The sequence below is a fragment of the Asterias rubens genome, chromosome 12 (assembly GCF_902459465.1).
Source record: "Asterias rubens chromosome 12, eAstRub1.3, whole genome shotgun sequence".
Classification (NCBI taxonomy): domain Eukaryota; kingdom Metazoa; phylum Echinodermata; class Asteroidea; order Forcipulatida; family Asteriidae; genus Asterias; species Asterias rubens.
The window spans coordinates 2,624,614-2,648,978 of NC_047073.1; the positions used below are offsets into that span (position 1 = coordinate 2,624,614).

The 24,365-nt window shown below is 40.0% G+C and overlaps 3 protein-coding genes across 4 annotated transcripts; 1 reads left to right on the plus strand and 2 right to left on the minus strand.

Annotated features, from left to right (window-relative positions):
* Positions 1–217: 217 nt before the first annotated feature.
* On the minus strand, positions 218–8,772 carry LOC117297888 (UV excision repair protein RAD23 homolog A-like). Its single transcript, XM_033781063.1, has 9 exons — positions 8,584–8,772; positions 7,330–7,408; positions 6,538–6,617; positions 5,928–6,082; positions 4,853–5,054; positions 4,219–4,285; positions 3,174–3,301; positions 2,633–2,902; positions 218–1,380 (listed from the first exon to the last, which is right to left on the minus strand). The coding sequence occupies exons 1-9, from the start codon at positions 8,647–8,649 to the stop codon at positions 1,264–1,266; spliced, it is 1,164 nt and encodes a 387-aa protein (XP_033636954.1). The 5' UTR covers positions 8,650–8,772; the 3' UTR covers positions 218–1,263.
* A 962-nt stretch (positions 8,773–9,734) lies between these two features.
* On the minus strand, positions 9,735–18,879 carry LOC117297388 (ribonucleoside-diphosphate reductase subunit M2 B-like). 2 transcript variants are annotated; one of them, XM_033780387.1, is made up of 9 exons: positions 18,685–18,879; positions 17,650–17,747; positions 16,672–17,263; positions 15,836–15,900; positions 14,651–14,797; positions 13,718–13,808; positions 12,696–12,843; positions 11,893–12,163; positions 9,735–11,181 (listed from the first exon to the last, which is right to left on the minus strand). In XM_033780387.1, exons 2-9 carry the CDS (start codon positions 17,716–17,718, stop codon positions 11,026–11,028), a joined length of 1,539 nt encoding a protein of 512 aa, XP_033636278.1. In that variant the 5' UTR covers positions 17,719–17,747; positions 18,685–18,879; the 3' UTR covers positions 9,735–11,025. The 2 variants fall into 2 exon arrangements, with proteins under 2 accessions (XP_033636278.1, XP_033636279.1); XM_033780388.1 differs by lacking the exon at positions 18,685–18,879 and adding an exon at positions 18,518–18,662.
* Positions 18,880–19,052: 173 nt separating this feature from the next.
* On the plus strand, positions 19,053–22,098 carry LOC117297389 (iodotyrosine deiodinase 1-like). Its single transcript, XM_033780389.1, has 3 exons — positions 19,053–19,485; positions 20,346–20,662; positions 21,234–22,098. Exons 1-3 carry the CDS (start codon positions 19,128–19,130, stop codon positions 21,417–21,419), a joined length of 861 nt encoding a protein of 286 aa, XP_033636280.1. The 5' UTR covers positions 19,053–19,127; the 3' UTR covers positions 21,420–22,098.
* Positions 22,099–24,365: the final 2,267 nt, after the last annotated feature.

Here is a 24,365-nt window from a genome sequence, read left to right on the forward strand (position 1 = left end):
GGTTACCAGTTTCTTTTAAGCATGGTTCGTCTGTGCTTAGCAAGTTTTTATGCATATTAATCAGTCTCTTGAAATTTCTTGGTGTCAAAAAAGATGTCTCTGGCGTCACTTGAAAACCATAACATGATCTACGCGCATACCACCGGGCAAAACCTTTGTGTTTTGGCAGCCAGCTAGAAAGTACACGCAATCATACCCATGACTACGCGTCGTTTTGCCCGGCGAAACATGACGTGTACAATGTTTTGTCAACAGAGGGCGGTTTGAATGTAAACATAGGTCACATCGTCTATCGTTTGCGTGCGAGTGTGAGTGTGCAATACCACAAAAACATACTGCTTCAATAAATTAAAGTTTGCTCACTACTTCTGTGCATGTTTCTCTCTGATGAAACAGAAAAGACTTGTGTTACAATTACTGTTACTTTGAAATATAATTACAGTCTTTTACAATTACCAATAGTGTCCAGAGTCTTTAAGTTACCTGTAGAAGCTACAGTCGTCAAAACTTAGGATTTGTATTAAGTTCTTATATTACAGTTGGAACCCAATTTCCCTAAGACCTGATGAAGTTAGCGATGCTAACAGGGCATACATGGAGCAACGATCGATCGGTTTCAACATTTTGCATTTCATGAAGTGCTTCCAAAGCTCAATTTAAAAAACCAAATCAAATGATAGGAACACAAACACCTGAAATAATAGCTTTTTTTTTTTAAATTATAAAATTTAAAACAAAATGTGAGTGGTTTATTGAACCCTTTATTTGTTAGATTAATTTTGTGTGTGGCACAGCGTGTTTCCAGCCATATGTACTGTGACGTACACTTTACATATTGGTCTGAGGTGATGTGGGTACAGCTGACAAACATCACCTCGGACCAATCAAAACAAAGACATTGAAAGCTAACTTTCGGTCGCCACATGTGTGCTATGTACATGTACATGATGTACTTGTTTGTAATAATGGTATTAAGTAGGATGTGACTGCGTATCTCCATGTAAAATGAATGCAGGTGAAATGTGATTATGGACGGGGATTGACCTAAGCTAGAGGCCACTCTCTGGCGTTATTCCAAGCCTCGAAGTGTGACGTTTCAGGCTATGGTGGTGTCAGGGCATAATGGGTCATTACGAATGCTGCCCTCTAGAGGCAGTTTGCAGTGTGACTCTGTGACATCTTTGATCACAAGAAAAAAAAGGAGGTGTAGCATTTTATATATTTACAGAGAGATTTACGTTCAGGGTGAGCGGTTAAAATGTTCTATTCGTTTCCGTCTTCTTTTTCTCTTAGGAGAAAGTTGGCAGCGAGAGCCGTATCCTTTTCACAGGCAAAGAACGCTTGTATAACGAGTTCTTCAGAAAATCCAAGCTCTTTGAGCTAAAACGAAAAAAAGGAAGAAGGAAAACAAAAACCGACATGAGAAAATTGATTGGGATAGTTATTATTCTTGACCGAGATCTTTCAAATTGCTACAAGTAAAACGACTGATGATATTCTAAGGTTTTGCGAAAATATTTTACTTTAAAACCCTACAATAAAGTTTACAATCGCAAAATCAAAAAAGTCATTGACACTAAATAAAGTCCTTTAAGAAAAATTAAATTGACTATAACACACAATTTTGTTTAAAGCCATTGGACCCTATCGGTACAGAAAAAAAAAAAAGTTCACAGATTTACAAATAATTGACAGGGTTTACAGAAGGTAATGGTGAAAGACTTCTCTTGAAATATTAGTCCATGAAATGCTTTACTTTTTGAGAAAACGGTAAAACAATATAAATTCTCGTTAGCGAGAATTACGGATTTGTTATAAACACATGTCATGACACGGCGAAACGCGCAAAAACAGGAGTGGGTTTTCCCGTTATTTTCTCCGGACTCTGATGTCCAATTGAGCCTAAATTTCCACAGGATTGTTATTTTATATATAAGTTGTGATACACGAAGTGTGGGACTTGGACAATACTGTTTACCGAAAGTGTATAATGGCTTTAACCAAACTGAGTGGGTGTTTTTAAATTTGCAATACAAAAACAGTTGTTGTCCCCTATAAACAAATAAGGGGTTAAGTTAGACAACCCTACATTTGAAACTTGGTAGGTTAACCAGGGCTCAATGTCAAGAAACCCAAGCAGACGTTAGGTGAGTAAAGTGCGATAGACCCACAATAGGGTCTATAAAATGTGTTACATTGGCAAGGTTTTTCGATAAAATTTCAGCATTCACTTTGTGTTTTAGTTTCAAAATATTTAATAAGAATATTGTACATGATTATGTCATATCAGGGAAAGTGTGTATATCATTAGAGAGACACTTAAAATCGCATAAAGACCTTACCCCCCCCCCATCCTCCAAAAGGGGCAATTCAGGGAGTTTCGCACAGAAAATGCCTCGGTAAAAAGAAGGAAGTATTTGTGTGTGTACACTTGGGATGTACAGTGCAAGAAGGGAAGCTTTGTTTTTGTTCAGCAGAGTTGCTTGCGCTTGCGCATTGTAAATGCAATTTTGCCGAGCCCTTGTGTACAAAACATTATGCTGTCGAGATCCAGCAATGGCAGTGCGACCCCAGGCAGGGTGCAGCACTTGCCCGCTTAGAACGGTCTATTTCAGAAATAAAAGTCACTTACGTTATCCACAGCTTGTCTGTCCTGTTGAGTTAACGTGATATAATGCACCCCATGGGCGGGAGCTTCACCTCCTGCTACGCCCTCAACTTGCCTTGGTGTCTCAACTCCTGTTGACCCGCCCCCAGGCTGCCCCGCCGTCTGTCCACTAGACTGTCCGCTCGGCTGGACACCACCCAGCGGGAGAGTACCCGCTTGGCCACCGATACCACCCCCAGATTGGGCTCCTTCATTCATCAAAGCTATGAACTGCTCCTGATTTTTATTTATCAACTGGGTACGAAAAATAAAACATCGTCAGAAATCAGTGAAAGGGTCTTGCTCCAAGAAAACCAAGTGTCAAAAACTGGTTTCGAACGTAAAGCATTCACTTGTGGATTAAGTTTTTGGCCATGACATGAATCCCTTATCACTATGAAAAGAAGGGATTGCTTATAGAACACACAGACTCTTTAAGTGCCTAACTCTATGAAAATCAGTAGAGGTTTCACAGAACTCGAGAAATACCGAGTAAACAGTGCTAACACAGAGTGAGAATCCTTACCTCCAAGAGTTCGGGGTTGCTTAGTTGTAATTGCTGTAAGACAGTATCCAGCATGGTAGGGTTGGCCTGGACTGCCTGCCGCATTTGATTAAACACTGGATTGTTCTGAAGAAAACTCAAGGGATTCTCTGGAGAAAAAACAAAATATAAACAATTTCTTTAGGTGTTGACCACTTAGTCATGGAGGGCAAGACAATGCACAAAACAGTCTGTAATTCTGCGCCCAATTCCATGGCTCGACTAACCTCAGAATTCTGCGCGAACAGCTTATAGACTCACACGCTTTGCAGGACACTATCAAGTGCATAGTTCTGTTGAGGCTGCACTATGAACTAGGGCTGTGGGGTGCACAAATGTTGCCAACATTTGCGAATGTTCGCCAACAATTTCAAGTGGAACGAATTGTACGCCACAATAAATGGATGTAAGTATGATAACCACATGATATCATACCACAGGCTGCCACAGTTTATCTAACATTCATAAATACCTCAAACAGTTTAGCTTTTCCTATTGGTGGAGAGCGCGTCCAGTGGGGGTGTTTAAACCTTTCATAATAACCAGTGTTTATAACTGGTTTCGAGCGGATACTCTGCGCTAGTCTTGGTGCAAGACATTTCTTGTTACGGGCGATGCGGACGCTTTCAGTAAGTTGGTCACGCTGTGTGTGAGTGGAAAACGAGAACATGTTGCACCAAGACTATACGAGAATGCGCACGAACAGAGTCGAAAACTGTCGTAAATAAACATATCCGTCATAACAATGCAACACACGGACGTCGTACATGTACATGTACATACAGAGCTCAAGCTGATTGAAAACGGATAAGTTTCTTACTTAATTACGTCTTTTAACCAAAAAGGCATTTATGAATGGGAACTCATTCTTTCACGATCATTTGAAACCTTGCATGGTCGTTGCCGTGTGATAAAGGCCCGAGCCGAATCACACGGCAACGACCCTGCCGGTTCTAAACTGCTAACTAAATAGTGAACCAAAGTTTTATTTCTGCAAATGTCACCGAAGGAGCTTGACTGTAGTTACCTTCAGTTGGCTGTTGCATTTCAGGAAGTTGCTGTTGCATATCGGGGACTTGCGTTTGAGGAATTCCCTGCCAAGGAAAAAACAAAGTATGATAACAATGCATTGATAGAGCACCTCATGCAAGCCTGATAGTGCTGACCAGTAAAACAATAGGTAAAAGCATAATATAATTTAAGTGAAACGGGCAAATATAAGGCAAAAAGCATATAGTTATGTAATCAACACACTAACAATACCTAACAAACATTATCCATAAATTAAGCTACATGAATACCAAGACAAAAATACAAAACGCCAAAAGGGATAAAAAGGATAAATCGATAACAAAAGAGTGGAGAGGTCACATTCAAAACTTGAGGTCTCGAAATCAAGCATCTGAAAGCACACAGCTTTGGGTGACAAATGTGTTTCTTTCTTCCATAGTTATCTCTCAACTTCGACTGCCAATTTAGCTGAAATTTTCACGGGTTGGGTTATTTTATGCATAAGTTGAGATACACCGCGTGATAATAATTAATTGAATGTTCCATTCAACTCGGCACCGCCTTGTTGAGTAGAACATTCCATCTTTCAACTCGTGAACACATTCGCACCATTGCACTCATAAACATTCATTCTTTGTATACTGACTTACCGTCAGTAGGTACTCCATCGCTCGGTCAGGGTTGTTGAAGCTGGCATGGAGGGCAGCCTCCACCTTGTGTCTCTCGTATCCCAAAAGCACGATTTGTTCCACCATCGATTTGTATTCGTCACCGGTAACCAGCATCGACTCTGCTGTATTCACTGAAGCCATGGGCTCATCACTGGTAGTCGTCATTGTGGTAGAAGAGGAACTTTAAGAAATAGAAAAAGTCAAGAATTATAATTGATGCAAAGATGCAAAGACAGAGGGCTTTTTTGTCTAGCCTCCTGCCGTGGCCTTCATGGCTATCCCTATCAACTCAAAGGGGAGACCACTTGACGAGTCAAGGGCCATTTTTTAAACATGCATTATTCATTACTTGTTTCCAAAGTGTCAAACGATACCAATCACAACGCAGACATGCTCAAAAACGTTTTATAAACAAATCAAAGGTTGATGATTGTTTTTTTTCCCAGGCAGTGTGCATAATTTGTTCTTGTATGCTGACCCCAGTTGTTTCTAAAAACACAAGAAATCGCAATCAGGTTGAAAAAGGCTGTGACACTCCCTGCGTGGCCTCCCATTTCAAGTCGCTTCGGATATCGGCGGTCTGAAGCTGTCCCAGCCACGAAGGCCTCAACAAATGGCTAGGCTTTGGTAAGGAACACAAGTTCCACTACACAAATGCCAGAATTCATCAAATCTTAGCCATCTCTGACATCAAAACTTTTAATATCGGAGATCAGCAAGATTGTTTTGATATCATCTGCAGAGTTTATTTATTTTTTATTAATTTTTTTGTTATGCAAGTTCCCCAAAACAAGGCTAAAAGCCACTCTAGGTTAAGGGCTACAAGGAAGAAAACTCAGTGGAGCTGAAGTTACGAATTGATATTAAAAGATGGAAGATCATAGGATGAAAGGAAACATGCACTAGGCAAGGAGTTCCAAATAGATGCAGTACGAGGGAAAAAGCTACTGGAGTAGCTCTTTGTTAGGCCCCCAACTGTCTGTGCATCAAAGTCTGTGTGAACCAAATATGAACCGAAGCCAAACTGAGAAATCAAAGGGCCAGATATACACACCTTGTGGTAGTGGCTGGTGCATTATCTTTCTTTTCCTCTGGAGGTTTCTCTGTGGGTTTTGTTTCTGTTGCTGTGGTGGGTGAGGGGGTTGAGGCAGGGGCTGCAGCGCATGTCTCTGGCTTCGCAGGTTCTGCGGACTTGGCTGCTGCCTTCGGCTGGAAAGAGAATTGGTAATGATGAAAAGAGCCAAAACATGTCAACGGGGGTGAACATTTTAAAACAGAATTTTTTGAATTTCAATGCCCAAGTGAACTTTATTTGATATTGGCAACTTCCTTTCTGATAAAATAACATAAAAAATGGTTTATACTTGATAACATTGTGAGAAACTGCTTTCTCTGAAGTAACGTAGTTTTTGAGAAGTTATTTCTCACTAAATATTTGAATTGATTTCGAGACCTCAGTTGTGGTCTCGAATTCAAGCACTTGAAAACAAACAATTTGTGCGACAAGGGTGTTTATTCTTCAATTACTTTCTTCCAACTTCGACTACCAATTGATTTCATACTTTTACAGGTTTGTTATTTTATGCATCGGTTGAGATACACCAGAAGACTTGTCTTTGACAACTAGCAAAGGTGTCCAGTGCCTTTAAGTTGACCGTACTTACCTTTGTCAGCATTACCACAACGAAACTCTTGTCATCAATCTTGTACTCACTGATTGGATTGTCATCATTCAGGATTTTACCTGCAGGCAAAAATAGAATTTTAAAAACATTGTAGTTCTGTTTATATTTGGTTTGCGGTAACACCATGTGTGTATCTACTTGCCAGGTAGAGTTTGTTCTTAAAGAACAGTCTTTCTTTATTCTACTACCGCGGAGTAGATTTATCGGGTGTTCGGGAGACTTCGGGAGACTTCTCAGTTCTGAAAAGAACTGTCCTGCTTTTTAACTATTACCCGGGCAGAAGGTATAGAAAATTGGCTTGGACTACTACTTTAGCTTAAAATTAGATTGTAATTAACTGTACTACCGCGGAGTCAGTTCTTGAATTGGTCTCAACGTTTCGACAAGCTTGCTCTAGTCATCGTCAGAGACTGACTGGTTTGTAGTTTTGGTTTGTTTTTCATTCGCCCAATGGACAAGTTAGCAACAAGTTTGAGTTGCCCACAATTTCACTGGCCGACATTAAAAAATGCACATGATTGTTTAAGTTTGCAGAAGATTTAACTTTTACGCAATCTTATCCCCTTATTTCTGCCCTTAATTACAAACTTGACAAATAAACTCTTGTTGGGAATTTACCAACAAAGGCCTAGTCCTAATTTATTATGAGAATTTCTTTGACCCGACTGGCAGGCCGGCAAGTAAAGAAAGGGTTTTGACTTGCCTGCCACTATTTTAAACTGCATTTGGCGACTAGGCGGCCCCTAAATTCGAACCCTGCTAAAACATTACCTGCATAAATGAGTTTCTGCCCTGTCGCTGGGAACTCTTTGTCCGTTTCAGCCTCAATTTTTTCCTTGAGGGACTTGACCTGGATGACAAGAAGGAGCAGAAATTTAATAAAACTTAAACAAGAGTACATGTATTGGTTTTTTTTATACTAAAAAAATGTCTTGACAGTTTCGATGCTAGTCAACTCTCCCCCAAGCAAAGTCGCCCCCTCTTAAAGTTGCCCTGCCCACAAAGTCACCCTCCGTCAAAGTTGCTACAGAAAAAAGTATACGAGTGATGTAAAGCCACAAAGTGCAGAGAGTCTTTTGAATGCTTCAAAGGCTCTACACTTTGGGAGGTGCTCTCACTCTAATCTGCAAACAAATTATTACTTCATACATATTTGTTTAACCTAGCATCGGTGTGTTTTTAAAAGCACTGTATGCTAAGTACTTTCCCAAAGTTATGTGAAAAAAAGCCCACAGGCAAACCACTTAAGTAAGATTTGAACCCACCATAAGCTTAAGGCTGTTTTTGATTTTTGGATCCATATATTAAAAAATATTTTCTCAATGATGCTTCAAATTTAAGTGTTTAAATTTATTCATTACACATTGAAGATCAAATCCATGTTCTTTGTAAGTGGTGAAAAATGGGCAAATCTGATCACTTGTATAAATTGAACATTGTTATCATGCTAATAAATATTAATATTATATATGATCCTAATACTAATCGGATGTGTCACAACTCAAGTCCAGTCTTTGACCGTCGGAGGATGGAGGGTTATAATATGTCATGATCATTGCAACAAGACAGTTGGCTCAACTCAAAATAGGCTACCGTCTGCGTAAACTTTCAATATTTTGCCACCATCACTTTACTCATTTTTACAAAAAGGAACATCTCCCATTTGTTTTTGCCGAGTAAATTTACAAGATCCTATTATATTTCCCCCCAAAAAGTGGTGGCAGGGTCCTGAAGAAACTTTTCCTTTTCTACATACGAAGTATTAAGCGGATAACTTTCCGCCACCACTTTTTCATAACAAATTTTTACAAAAAGGGATATCTCCATTGAGGTCGAGCTTGAGTTGAGACAGGAGATTTATTAGGTGACATATTACACATCTCACATTATATTAACAATAACAATTGAATGTAAACATTTGTTGATTAGTAAACAACTAACAAGGGAGCAGTCACCGCCGAGTGCATGCAGTCATTACCAAAATGTCCGTAAATTGGGCAAAAAAAACATAAAGATGATAAATACCGTTAAAGAGTCGTCGATGTCCACCTTGAATGTCTTCTGCTGCAGCGTCTTCAGTGTTATAAGCATCTTGACCGGTTACCGTTGAACGGCTGCATCCAATATGGGGAGAAAATGTGGTATTTCTTTCTGTGGAAATGCCTTTTCAATCACACGATCGTGACCAAGTGATTTCTAATGAGAAATATACACGATGCATTGATGAACGGTGCTTTGTGTACGGAAGCAAGGGGACTGGGTACCATACGTAGTCGGTGTATGGACTGCCTTTTTTCAACATATAATATGACGTCACGACGGACATATTCATCCGCACTAGGCATGCATAAAGGCACAGGGACTATTTTAGGTCCAGTTATTTTACAAAAAAGTCCAAAATCGAAAGAATAGAAACCCCCAAAAAACAAAAATAAACACTGTGGAAGGCTCCAGGAAAGCACACATTTGCTTATCACAATTTTTCTTTTTAGCTTAGATAAGAAATTTGCTAAGCAGCTGGTGTATCTGGTTCAAATCCTGCATGGATGGGTTAAGTTTAGTCATTTGCTAATTTTTTGTGGGAGAGGTGATGGGGCATGCTCTAACAGTGGCTTTGGCTTATTTGGGTTGTCCCAGGTTCGAATCCTGGACAGGTTGAAATGTTTCTTATTTAAATCCCGAAAATGACGGATTTCCTTTACTATAGCTCAACATTCCCTCCATATACATATGAACCCAGTGTTGAGGTCTCAAGACCAGTTTTATGGTTTCCCCCTCGGACCTCAGGGCTCCTCAGCCTCTGATAATCGGGTGTCGACTACAAAACTGGCACATATGCACACTCATTTTCCTCTCAAACATTTTAGACTTTAGGCCGGCACATATGCACACTCATTTTCCTCTCAAACATTTTAGACTTTAGGCCTGAAGCCTGTTATTAGGCATCTGAAAACACACATATTTTTGCAACAAGGGTGTTTTTTTCTTATGAGTCTCTTGCAACTTTGATGACCATTAAGTGTCCAAATTTTCACAGGTTTGTTAATTTATGCATAATGTGGGATACACCAAGTGAGAAAACTGGTCTTTGACACTTACCAAAAGGTGTCCAATGCCTTCATCTCAAAAGCGAATAAAACATGCATTCATAATTAGTCACCTGGATTCCGTTAAAATTTCAAGAGATCATAAAAACTCACACATCCAGTGTGTGGTTCAGTTTATTTCTACATTTCCACATTTTCTACATGGTTTGCTTAGAAAATAGTACTTGTTTATGGTAAGCTCAATAAATATTAATATAATGATGAAATCAGTACAATAATAACTCTAACAAATTCTAAGCCTCTACAGCCCGGTTTATACTTCCTACGAATGCAAACCCGAATTTGACGTCACATTATGTTTTCGTTGTGAATTCGAAAGAGACTTGAGCCTAGCTCAACTGCTGATCATTGCGAATTTGTGCTGTCAACATTCGTATCGCGTTCACATTCTCAGGAAGAATGAACCGGGCTTACAATACCGGAGAATACCAGAGAAACAGAGGACCCCTTGGCTAAAATTGTGCACTTAACAACGGGCCCGAGGCTATAAGGACAATTTCATAATGCTCTTAAATTACATTACAAAGAATTTTTTTTTAAATAATGCAACAAACATATATGTATTATTTCAGTAAAACAATATTACAAAATCTGTAGTAGAGTGTTATCTAGTACTGTTATCAATGGTCAACTGTTCGTTCAATAAATAGTAGCTCATAATGGTAATGTGACACATACGTCATGATCAACGCTTACAGAAACAGGTCAGAGGTTAAAACAAGAGTGCATTGTATTATTTTCGAGTTGTAACCCATTCCGCTTTTTAAAATAAAATAGAAACAAATCTTTACGGAATATTGCCAGACAGCAACTTTATGGTTGACAGCACCAGGCCTGATGCTCCATTTTTGAAAGGGCAAGGGCACCAAGGCATTTTCTCCTTGGTAAAGTTACCTTGTAAGGAAATTGTTATTTTCTACTGGAGCATTTCAAGGGCACCAATTAAATGACCAGTGGGCATGGAGGCAATCGCCTCCGTTGCCTCCGTGAAGTATCAGGCCTGCCAGTATATAAAGTGGACTTGGGTCTTGCATATTGTGTGTGTGCCACGGTATGACGCCTCAATGCAACGTGTGCAGACTCACATGATATCCATCCATACGCAAGGTGCCATAGCTGGGCAGAGCTTAATGAATAAACAGGGTCCAATAGCATGCCTCTGCTTACGGCCAAATTCTGCAAAGCAACAAATTTCTGCGCTAGCTGTTAGCAAATAATGCCTAGTGGAGTAAGCACAAGCACAAGCAAAAATTACCTGCTAACCTTTGGAATACGCTTGACAAAAGTGCAGAGTACTTGTTTACGGTAAGCAGAGCACTTGAAATTGGCCCAAGATTTGTCAGGAAGAACCCTATTCTATCTAGAAATCAGCATCCAGAGTGAAGACATGCCTCGAGTCGTCTTCAGTCATCACATGAGCCCGTTGGTATTCAGAAACTCTCTTCTCAAAGAAATTTGACTTCCCTTCCAGAGAGATGTTCTCCATGAAGTCAAACGGATTTGCGGTTTTGAACATCTACCAGAAATCAAGACAGAAAGAGCACAAGCGATGTTAGTGACACAAACCATTTGTAGGAATTGACAAAAGACTAAAGAGGCTTCATTTGCATTGAAAACATTTTCCACGACAACTTACAATGAAATTCTACGGTCGCTGTAACTAAGAACTCTCATAACCCTACTCGCGTTGAATGAAGATGTATGTAATATGATTTAACAGTAGATGTTTCAGCCTCACTAAAGTTTTTGAGAAAAACAGTAAAAAATCACAGAGCAATGTTTCCTGTTGTACTTGCTAAATTTTTTGTGTAATACCATACTTATTTCATAACAAATGCTTTCACAGCACAAAGCGCCCCATTCTACAGGTCTCTTAACGAGTGAGCGCACATAGGGTGTCATGGCCGAGTTGAATTGAATTTTAAGTTCCGGTGTTTAAGTGTGGGTTCGAATCCCGGTCATGACATTTGTGTCCCTTAGGAAGATACTTTACTATAATTGCTTCTCTTCACCAAGGGGGGTACCTGCGAGGGTATAGGTTGATATTGTGTATGAAAAAGCCACTGGCCGTCACAACGCTCTGGGCTGTATACTCCCAGGGAGCTGAGAAAGACTAAAGGAATGTTATTGGCCCAATGACAAGAGCACTACTGAAGCGCATTGAGACGGTTATTGTGAAACGCCTAATAAAAACTATGGTTATTATTAGTATTATTATGACATTTACCTTGCTGCAGCCGAGCTCTGTGAGAAGCCTATCTGCAACGAACTCAATGTACTCCATCATCAGCTGAGCATTCATCCCGATCAATCTCAGCGGCAAGGCTTCCTTGAAGAAGTCCTTCTCGATGCCTACAGCCTCCACGATGATCTCTTCGATTCTAGCTTCCCGTGGTTTGTGGACCAGGTAGGTGAAGAGGTGGCTGGCGAACTCGCAGTGGAGGCCTTCGTCACGGCTGATGAGCTCATTGGAGAACGTCAGCCCCGGCATCAGACCCCTTGAAAAAAATGCGTAAAGTTGTTTTAAACATTTCATAGAGTCATGTAAAAAAAAAGGTAATGGTCCGACAGTTCGCCCCCCGCAGAGTTTTCTTGAAGGCTTAAAGGCAGTGGACACTATTGGTAATTGTCAAAGACTAGCCTTCACAGTTGGTGTATCTCAACATATGCATAAAATAACTAACCTGTGAAAATTTGAGCTCAATCGATCATCGAAGTTGCAAGATAATAATGAAAGAAAAAACACCCTTGTCACATGAAGTTGTGTGCGTTTAGATGCTTGATTTCGAGACCTCAAGTTCTAAATCTGAGGTCTTAAAATCAAATTCGTGGAAAATAACTTCTTTCTCAAAAACTATGGCACTTCAGAGTGAGCCGTTTCTCACAATGTTTTATACCATCAACCTCTCCCCATTACTCTACACCAAGAAAGGTTTTATGCTAATAATTATTTTGAGTAATTACCAAAAGTGTCCACTGCCTTAAAGGACACGCAACAAACAGGAATAGGTAACTTAGTTTTGGGCTTACCTCTTTTTCAACCAGAAGATGGCAGCAAACGACCCAGAGAAAAATATCCCCTCAACCGCTGTAAAGGCCACAAGTCTCTCTCCAAAAGAAGCTTCCCTCGACTGAATCCATTTCAGAGCCCACTCTGCCTTCTTCTTGATGCATGGCACTGTCAAAATCAATTGAAAAAAGTTATCATTTGGGAAGCAATCATCTTTACTAGCAGCTGAGAAGCTGAATAGCGAAAGACACAACTGTTTAAACAGAAGGCACGCAAGGGTGCCTTAGGCAGTCTGTCCCATCAAACGCACCATGAACACAGAGCCTGGCCAGAGATCGAAGAAAACCGGAGCACCTGGAGAAAAACCATCGCACAACTTTGGTCACATATAATTTCCTTAGCCGAGATTCAAACCAGGACCACATTGGGGAGAGCTGATCGGTTTACGCTCAAGCAACCTATACCACCTAGTTAGTAGTGGATAGTCTTATATTAAAATCTCGTCACGCGTGGGGTGACAGGTCTTTTTCTTCAGCCGCCCCACGCATCTGGAACTCTCTACCACTTAATCTTCCATCTCGTCTTTGTACCGCAAAATTCAAGTCTCTTCTCAAAACTTGTCTTATGTCACAGGTTTTCAATGACGAATTTTGTTGTGTCTGTTTTTCTTTGTGTTGTGTTTTGTTTTTGGTTTTACTGCGCCTTGAACACCCAGCAGGGTGGATATGTGTGCATTACAAGTGTTATTATTATTATTATTATTATTAAAATACAGGACATTCACGTCAATACAGTGCACCCTCTACTGTTAGCAAAGGCGAGGCCACTTTCATTGTATCACAGGCAAAAGGAATCTTTACACGAACACATCGCAATGCAGTTGTTTGTTCCGCGGATTGCATGCAGACAAAGCAGCAAGTTCACAGTTTCCTCTTGTTTACAGCTTTGTTTTTAAAAAAACTTTTATTTTATTCAGAATTTAAGTCTGTGATGGCACTACATGATATCTTTCTCAAGACGGTTTTATCTACAAAAGACTCACTTGTTTCTATAGCGTTGAACAAGCGCATCTTCTCAGAATGGTCCTGTATGTAACTGTCGATGAGCAAACTATACATCTCAGAGTGAATGTTCTGTAAACAAACAAACAAAAGAAATAAACAACAAAGCAATCAGCATGGCACTACATCATGGTCAAATAATATTCATAAATACCCCAGACAGTTTTGCTTTTCCTATTGGTGGAGAACATGTCACATGGGGGTGTTTAAACGGCTGATAAAGACATAGCTGGAGCTGTTTAAGACCAGCTGGCTTCATATACGCTGATTTATCTACACAGAATGCAATGTAATATGTGCATAAAAACAACCAAGCGCGCACAAAACTGAATTTAAAAAAGTTTTTGAAAATGTACAAACTCTGAAACTTCGATAAAGAAACAGATTGTCAAAGATTGTCTATGGTTGTAATATTTGTTTAGCTTTTTATGGCCATTTATGAATGGGAATAAAACAGAAGTGACTCAATCTTAAAAGGCCTTTTAAAACATTGCAGGGTCAGGGCCTTAATCCAACAGCCCAACCTGCCGTTTTTTAACGACCAACCAAAAAAATCCCGTAATAATAATAATAATTTGAGCTGAATTGCGAAGGACGCGACTACGTGTTCGAAAAGCAGGCATGCAAGGGCGCCTTCAGCTGCCAGCCACATCAACCCATTATGACCACTGAGCACAGCCAAGATCAAAAGTGTTTGATTTTTCCCGAGGGAGGAAAACCGGATAGTCTGGAAAACCCTTGTGGCACAGCAGAGAACCAACGCACAACTCAACTGACATATGGCCCTGGCCGGGAGGCGAGCGCTTTACGCACAAGCCAACCGTGCCACCCAATAATAATAATAACATTCCCTTAATAATATAACCATGCAGTTCTCTATCTTAAAATACTAATAGAAGGTTGTGTTTACTTGCCTCCATTGCCATTTGGAAGCCATAAAAACATCTGGCTTCAGGTATCTGCACTTCTTGGCTGAACCTTTCAGCAAGGTTCTCATTGACGATGCCGTCACTTGCTGCAAAGAAGGCAAGGATGTGCTTGATGAAGTGCTGCTCCGAAGGCTGAAAACAAACAACATTACTTCTTAGAAGTTAGAATCCTAAAGCCAGGTTCGTACTTCCTGCGAAATGTGATACAATTTTGGACGTCACAAATTCACAACAAATAATTCTGAACTGTGTTCAACTGCTGCGAAACATGGGCTGCGAAAATAGCCCTGTGACTTCGCATCACATTCGCAGAGTATGAACTGGGCTTTAATATGCCTGCATCATACTTTAAAGGGTTTGGGTACTTTTTGTGCGACACCAACCACAATGTCCACAGATTTACATTAAACTCATATAGTTTAAAGATAATGATAGTAAAAAGCTTCCCTTAGAATATTACTTGCTGAGGTGCTGTAGTTTTTGATAAATGAGTAAAACAATGTCACAAAAATAATTTTTTATTTTTTATTTTTTTATTTTTTTCTCGAGTTGATTGAAACCAACGGTTCTTTTCAGAACCACCCCAACTCACTAGAGATAGTCATTACATGGTGTTACCGCAAACCTTTCTATATTGTATTTCCATCATGCAAAGTTTCAAATCCTCTTTAAAAATAATTTTAAAAGTAAAACTATTTGGGCATTTACAAGGTGCGACTCTCCTGAAAACATTGCTCTGTGATTTTCACAAACTTGACGGCTAATGACGCTGAAACTTCTACAGGTAAATTATATTGAATACATCTTCATTCCCCATGAATAGGTAGTCCCAAAGTTGTAACAAACAATCCGTTCAAGTTGCAATATCCTCAACTCTTGCGAAACATTCATTGTGAAATAGTCAATGAAAATTATGTGCTCGTCAAATTCACTTCTTTTGCACTCAAAAAAATATTTGTAAAAAATTGCAGCATTCCTTAAAGGAATCCTTAGTTTCAAAATAACAAAAACAAGAATCACTCTAAAAAATCACTCCCACGCTCAGGCTCTAGGGGACAAAGGAACACATAGCCTACCCCCTACTCAACAGAAAAAAAGCAGAAGAAGAAAAAAAAAAAGGTTTTAGCTGATGTCTGAACTGAAACAAAATATAAAATTTAATGGGAATACCTTAAGACTCCTCCAGTGTTCCGTGTCCTTTCCAAGATCTACTTCCTCACATGTCCAAAAAGAGGCTGCAAAATAAAAACCTCACACAATAAGTGTTATTAATTCCTACATTTTGAAACAGGGATCTAATAAGTTTAAACCAAAAGTGTCTTCGGAAAGAGACCCTCCTGAATCCATCAAAATACTCCACTCTATGGTAACTCGACACCAAAGTGTTAGGAATCTGAAGAAACAAAATGTTGACTTGCACTCATTGCCACACCCAACAAAGTCAGACACCTTCCTGAATACAATTTTGGAGGTTTGGGAGCTGTAAGGATTCAAGATTTTCTTCTTAGGTTTTTTTCTGGAGTGTCGTGGCTTAGCGGTTAAGAACATCGCACTCAAGCTCTGGTGTTTCTGATCAGCAGAGTGTGGGTTCGAATCCCGGTCGTGACTAAAATGACACGTAGGTCCTAAGGGGAGCATTGAACTATAATGCTTCGTCCTTTGGATGGGATGAAAGTCGATGGTTCTGTGTATTGTGTAACGCACGTAACAGAACATGGTGTTCCTGGTTTGATTGTCAGCTTATTGTGCCACAGCACCTCATAAACCATTCCATCAAAACCATTAATTGAAACGTAGTCCCACTTACCATGAGTATAATACTGAATGTGCACTTAGAATCAACTGCCTAATAATTGTTGTTTATTATTATTATTATTATTATTACGTTTTTTTGAGTAGATTTTTATATCAAATTCGAACCTTTGATTGACTTGACACAATGAAGCCACATTTGCGGAAAGAGCATTATTGTTACCTATCGGAAATTCAATTAATAGAAGACTAACCCTGAGCTTTCTTGTAGAACTTCCAAATTTCAGGGTACTGGATCGGCAAAATGACAAAACGTTTCGGGTTGGGTCTGAGAAGTGGTTCATCCTTGTCTGAATGAGATTTCCTGTCGACATCTTTTGAAAGATTTTCTTCTGTATTCACTTCTTTGAGTTTGTCTGTGGGTTCATCCGAGGTCGTACGAGGAGTCGATTTCGACTGATTTCTCGAGGAGAGACTTTCTGTTTTTGACGAGGTCCTGAGGAGTTGACGCTCATCTTCCTCCTGAATGTATGACATCTGAGAGAGTAAAGGACTATCTTCCTCGTCACTGTCCTCCGAAAGGGTTGGTACCTCACTGTCCGAGTCAGGTGTCAACCTCCCTTGCATGGGCGCAGAAAAGGGGTTGATCTCTTGCGACATGGCAGTGGGATCTATTTGTGGTGAAAACAGGTCCAGGGACATCTGAGATGAGGGAAGACGTTGCTCATCATCTTGAGATTCGGTGACGGGACTGGGAAGGGTGTTCACTCCATCTTGGCTCCCTTCACTGATCGTAGTGAGAAATGAGGAAGGGCAGATCTTCTTGGATGGGAAATCTGACTGGAGCTGCAAGAGGAGAAATAAAGAACATTGAGCGAAACGTCTCCCTCTGACGTAAAGTAGTTTTTGAGATGGAGGTAATTTCTCACTCAAAATGATAAAAGCCCTTTATTAGGCATCTGAAAGCACACACATTTGTGCAACTAGTGTGTTTTTTCTTTCATTATTATCTTGCAACTTTGATGACCAATTGAATAAAAATTCTCAAAGTCTTTTTTATTTTATGCATATTTTTGGGATGCACCAAGTGAGAATACTAGTCTTTGACAATTACCAAATGTGTCCAACACACTCCTCCCCAAGAGGATAACCCCATGAACATTCGCAAATTTACTAAATCCCTTTCATCCAAACCATGCAATTAAAACTGACTGTATATTTTGGAGCATTACCTCAGCATCTGAAGCTGTACACAAGATGTCTCTTTTAAAAGATGGAGTGTCGCCTGCTTTTCTTTCCATTGGTAATTATTTCATTAAAAAACTTTCATCTGAAAGTAGAAGAAAAAACAGCAAACTTCCAATTTGTGTCAAAAAGTGAAAAAATAGTTTGTTTAATTTTAAATGTTGGCCAAGTAAGATCTAAATTGAATTAGACTAGACCCATTAACTGGGGCGCTGTACTCCTTTTTTCGAATGTTGACGATATCGGTCAGAATACAAAATTCGTACGACCGATTATGTCAAAATTTAAAAAAAGGAGTACAGTGCTCCAGTTACTGGGTCTATCTCTGCAGTAGCCCACCTTGTTGAGCTGTCAATGGCTCCGCTTTTAACATCGGTCTCATCACTGTCGCCATTAGACCGATGTTAAAAGCGGAGCCATTAACAGCTCAATAAGGTGGGCTAATAATCTCTGCAGGGGCCGTCCAGGGTAAGGCAACAGTTTTAAAAGTGATGTGCCCTCCCAGACCCCTCCAACAAAAACAAATAGCATATAACATGTTTATACAATTATACAAATACAGAACATAGAACATTCCTCCATGATAGAACTTAAAAGCATGAATTTAAAAAATATTTTCTAGATGTGTCTATCACTCAGTATCATCTATCCATCGTGCACATTTTGACAGTGCAAGTGCGCTGCGCGTTGTGCAGTGGGTCTTATTTGTTTTTATTATTTATAGTAATTACTTTTTAACAATTATAATGTCAAAATGGCATTTATTTAAATGAATGGGAATAAAAGAGTATAGTGTCTGACTGACTCGTCTTTAATAAACGGCTGTCTACTTTAATTTTAAAAACCCAAACCGACCTGACCACGACCCTGCCTAGTCATGCTAGTGTAGTGAGTTGCTGAGATAACGTACCCCCTCCTCGGCTTGGCGGCTTGGCGGCCGTCGGGAGGAGGGTTACGTTATCGTAACTAGACCCTGTCGGTCTTCGCTACTCTTTTCTACTTCAATACCCACGACCACGTACCTGGATGCTGTATGTAAAACAAAAACGTAGAGGAAAATACGACGAGTGATGTCAATTATTTATGAATGAATCTTCAACACAACACAAACGAGCCGAAAGTACACGAACACCACAACATGCATTGACATGCCTAATTTTGGACAGAACACATCATGGGATCCCTTTCAGACACTCCTGGCTGGATGTTATACGCCAGAGATCTGCCTTCAGCTTACGTGCATAATCACCTTTCAACTAGCATTAATTTACGCAGCTCATGGTCCTGGAGATTTGCAGTTAAGACCGATGTGTATGTGTAAACGCATAAGACCAAAATCTGTTTTATCCTTGCGGATAAAGACGGGGACCAGTCAACACACAGCACGGACTAAGGAGGGCGCGCTATGCAAAATTCATGCGCTGAAAACCTTTAGCTAAAAAAATAGTCGTCGCTGTCCATTACCATGACTTCGTTTGATTATAGTGCACCATTTTTTACAACGTATTGGCTCCAAATCATCTTGTTTGGGGTATGTTTCCTCCTCGGTGTAGCCTTCAAAAGCAAACGACCATATCATAACAGAAGTGAAGACCGAACTGGCAGGAAAGATTCAACGGTTGAGAGTTACCCAACCCCTGGCACTTCCCAGCATGACGACGATGCTCCACACATACCGTACTCGTTCAAAGCGTATCCCGGGGAGGAAATGGTCCGTCGATCGGGTTGTTTCTACGGTGAGATGAACAAAAGGCGCTCGGTAAGAGATATCTGTAATAAGCAAGTGCCGTTGGAAGTCATCGAGAACTGCATAAGAACTGCAGGTTAGAACTTTGTCTCTGTGTTCTTTCTCTATGTTCCTACTTTAATTCTATGGAACAATATTCTCGGAAACTCTTATTAAAAATATGCACATGCATTTTTTGGCATAAACAAACTGTTTTGTCTGTTGCAACCAATCGTTCTTTTACATCGATCAATAAGTCTTTTTAACCGATCAATTAGACTTTTGAGTTTATCAATCGTTCTTTTGAATAGTGATCGAGTGGTCTTTTGAATAGTGATCGATCTTTTGTATCGATCGATCTGTTGAAATGATCGATTTAATCTTTTGTTGAAATGACCGATTGGTCTTTTGCATCAGTCAATAATGGATTTTTAAATCCATCGATTGATCCGTCGAATCAATCAACCAGTCTTTGGAATCCATGGATCAGTTTTTGAGTTAGTTTTCATCGATCAAAAGTCTTTTTTAGTGATTGATCAATCATTTGAGTTGAATGATTGGTCTTTTGAATCAATTGATGGTCCTTTTGCATCGCTCGATCGGTCTTTGGAATCGATCCACTGGTCTTTTGAATTGATTGATCTGTCTTTTGCATTGATCAATCGGTATTTTGAATTGATCGGTCAGTCTTCAGTTGATCGATTGATCTTTTTCATCAGTCGATCGGTCTTTTGCATTGATCAATCTGTCTTTCGAATTGATCATTGTTCGGTCTTTGGTATTGATCGATCAGTCTTTTGCATAGATTGATTGGTCTTTTGTATTGATCAATTGGGACCTTCCCAGTCCCATTCACCTGCATACATCCCAATATGTGGAGATTAGGCAGTATATCACCAGAGCCAGAAGGAACTATGTAATAAGCTTTGTTTGTTTTACTCCTACTTTTGTTCACAGGCACAAGTCCAAGCGGGGCCCACATGCAACCGTGGACCTTTGCCGTGGTCAGTAATCCAGACATTAAGCTAGAGATGCGTAACATCATCGAAGACGAGGAGAGAATCAACTATGAGAAAAGGATGAGCAGTCAATGGCTAGGAGACCTCGCAAAATTCAAAACGACATGGAGTAAGCCTTATCTGACTGAAGCCCCTTACGTTATCGTCGTCTTCAAGAAGCTGTATGGGATAAGTGAAGATGGAGAGAGGCAGACGTTCTACTATCAAGAGATTAGTGCATCTATTGCTACTGGTTTCTTACTTGCTGCATTAAATGTAGGTATAGTGTTTGCCCATAACAACTGTTTCAGACAGGTGGGCCAGAGTTGCGCCTCACCAAATAGATAAGGAGCCTCACCAAATAAATTTTGGTTTCAGACAGGCAAACTTAACACAACATTTACATTGGCACTTTGTGGACATTTCTTTGTTCTGTGAAAAAAAAAAAATGTGAAGCCATTTGTATTAAAGTAGTGTTTGAAGTCCCTACATGATGTGAACTTCTTTTGTTACCGAGTATCTCAGGTCAACACTTTGTAACGGCACATTACGCAGTCAGTCGGGCAACCATGAATAGTCGCACACACATTATTCAGTACTCGCACTTACACACACATGCAGTGTACGTATGTGTTCATGAGTGCATCAGTCCATTCAGTAAGTGATGGGTAGTGCTGGGTGCTCGGCAAAATGTGTTTCAATTGTTCCATCCAGCTGGCGCACCAAGCATAATAAAGCACTGACCGTGTAGCTAATTATAACCATGCTTTAAACAAATTAGTCATCAGAAAGATAATTTTCATTCCTCGGTTAGATTCTGATTTTAATTTTTTTTTCTTTTCTTCAGAATGCTGGATTGGTGACTGTTACAACCACGCCCATGAACGCTGGGCCACGCCTTCGGGATCTACTCAACAGGCCAGTCAGCGAAAAGGTCCTGGTGTTGTTACCTGTTGGCTTCCCATCCCCAGACGCTATGGTACCAGACCTTAGACGGAAACCTCTCGGCGAAATCATGTCACTCCTGGATTAGTCACTGCAGACACCTCACTAGACTCATAGACTGGTACCCTGTCTTTATCTGCAAGTATAGAGGCAGGCACTGGGTTACAAACCCAGTGACTTCATTGGACACAATAATTTTACAAGCTGAAATTTGAACCAACACTTTCCGTATCTGCATTTTGATTGGTCTGAGTTGATGTTTGTCAGCTGCACTTTCGTCATCTGCAGCTGCTTACATGTGTGGAGGCATAGTGTATACATACAAACTTGTTTTATGTATACATGTACGTACGATGTGACTGTGACTCTCCGTGTGAATGAATGCGAGGTCAAAGGTGCTTTTGGAAGGGGATTGACGTATGCTCAAGGCTGGTATCTGGCTTAATTCACAAGCCTCGAAGTGTGGCGTCAGATGTTCAGGCTAGTACCGGACATGTTCAATCACAATGTGGTTTTCCATCCATTGAAATATTAATTGTCATGCTGAATACTTTCCCTTATGTGAGTTTTAGTACTTCTTTGTTGTTTATGGACACCAAGTGTCACTGATTACTGTTTAAATCATCTTGGACCACCTAAAATATTTGTTAAGATAATAATCATTGTATAAAAGTCTTAATAGCGCAGCCGCACGTACCAAACAAGGTACTCAAGACGTTGAGTATATACAAACTTTCAGAAAGATAGGTTATTGCAGTGATGTATTCTGAGACCCTATTAGTTAGCACCTTATAAGGGTTTACATGGTGCTTTATGGCTCATACAGCAGCCACAGCCAGGAACATCAGGGTGAACCCCTTCTCTTTTCAATAAGTGTACTGGGTTCTTTTACATGCGTTACACGACACATGGGACCAACGGCTTTACGTCCCATCCGAAGGACGAAGCAATGGTTAAGTGTTTTGCTTAGGGAATTCAAACCCACACTCTGCTGATCAGAAACACCAGAGTTTGAATTCGGTGCTCTTAACTGCTTGGCCACGACACTTGCACACTTGTTATAATAATAATAGTAATAATAATAATAATAATAATAGAAGTGGCTTCTTATATAGCACTCAGGTCCGTCACGCAGTAACGCTCCTGGCACTTCAACATTATTACCCCTGGTCATTGGGCCTTAAATCATTCCTTAAACCATCTCAGCTCCCTGGGGAGTATACAGCATGTGCCGCCAAATTTGTAGCGCAATCAAGGCTAATCAATCCCAATAACTAACTCTGCCCTGACAGTTACCCATTTACCCCTGCGTGGAGAGAAGCAATAATAGTGAAGTGTCTTGCTCAGGGACATAAGTGTCACGACCGGGATTCGAACCCACACTCCGCTGATTCACCAGAGCTTGAATTCGGTGCTCTTACCCGCTCGGCCATGACACCCCATGGATAACTTTACTCATACTAGAGCAAGCTAGTCGAAACGTTGAGACCAATTTCAGAACTGACTCCGCGGCAGTACAGTTAATTACGATCCTATAAGCTAAAGTAGTAGTCCAGTCTAATTTCTATACCATCCGCCCTGGTAATAGTCAAAAAGCAGGACAGTTCTTTTCAGAACTGAGAAGTCTCCCGAACCTCCGATTATCTACTCCACGGCAGTAGAATAAAGCAAGACAGTTCCCTAAGAACAACTCTACCTGGCAAGTAGATACACACATGGTGTTACCGCAAACCAAATATACATTGATACCTCACCATGCAATGCCTCAAATCTTATTTACTCATACTGTTTATTTACTTTTTAGCAACTATACCAATTGCCTGGAATAATTATTCATAGTGTATCACATGTAAGTTTTGTTCATATTATCACAATGTGTCTTTACTGAAGTACATGTAGTTTCCTCTGCAGTATTTCTGTCTCTATATTTTGTACACTTTGTTGTGTTTGGATTTTGAAAATAAATATAATTTAATTAATTAACATGCCTGAAAACGATTATATGGATATTTTTTACTTGTTTAAATTCCTCTGACGAATGACCGTTTTGGATTGAAAGTTCAGGTAATCTCCCCTACTAATTTTGTATATAGGCCTACATAACAAAACAAAAATTAGCCAAGTGAGCAGTGCAGGTGGTTAACTCATTGGAACAGCAAAGAATGTCATCAGCAAAATACAACTAAAAAATGGGCTGGGACCCCATTTACTCAGATGATAATTATAGAAATCAACCTTCTTGTTCCAAAACTGAAACAAAGGTCTTATACTTTCCATTAAAGAAAACAGATTGTAAGTACAACTAGTTAACTACTACAGGGGGCCAAGCCATAGAGATGGGCCAAGCACAAAAGTAGCAAAATTATTCAGATCAGAATGAGATTATCGGCCAAACTTGATTATTTACTGTATAGAAGTAGCCTACTGGAGTTTAAACAAAACTAGTGTACACAACACGTAGCCCTAGTGTTTAGACAAAGTTGTTCTCACTTGAGCTTGACACATCACATAAAAAAGATAAATGAATAGAATTGAACTCTTTATCAAAGTACGAGCGATCCGTTTTGCTAAAACAATTCCTTTGATCATTCTAGAATTGACTAAAGAGTAAAATGCCCGATTCTCAGCGAACGGTTCCTGAATTTTTCCACGACCGTGTCCTTTTTGCATCACCTTATAAATCATATTCGATGCTGGTCAGCAGTGCGGCAAACTTTTGTTGATCAGGTCAAACTTTTAACCAATCAGTGCTCTGGGTTAAAAACGTCAGTCCAGGGGGAATATTATTCACTCTGTCAAAGCATTTCTTCCTCCATGGTCAAAAGTTCCTTGTTTATAATTTTAGCGAGCATTAGGGCCAGAGTAGGGGAACCCAACACGTGTGTACTTGTGAGTTTTTTTTCTCGAAGAGTTGTTTATTTAGCAAGTCCAGGTGGTGTTTTAATACATGGGCCAAACATCATCACTCTCATCAGCAGAGCAGCAGCAGTCACGTCAAGGTATTGTGCGCTAGTATGATGCAATGCAATCGCAA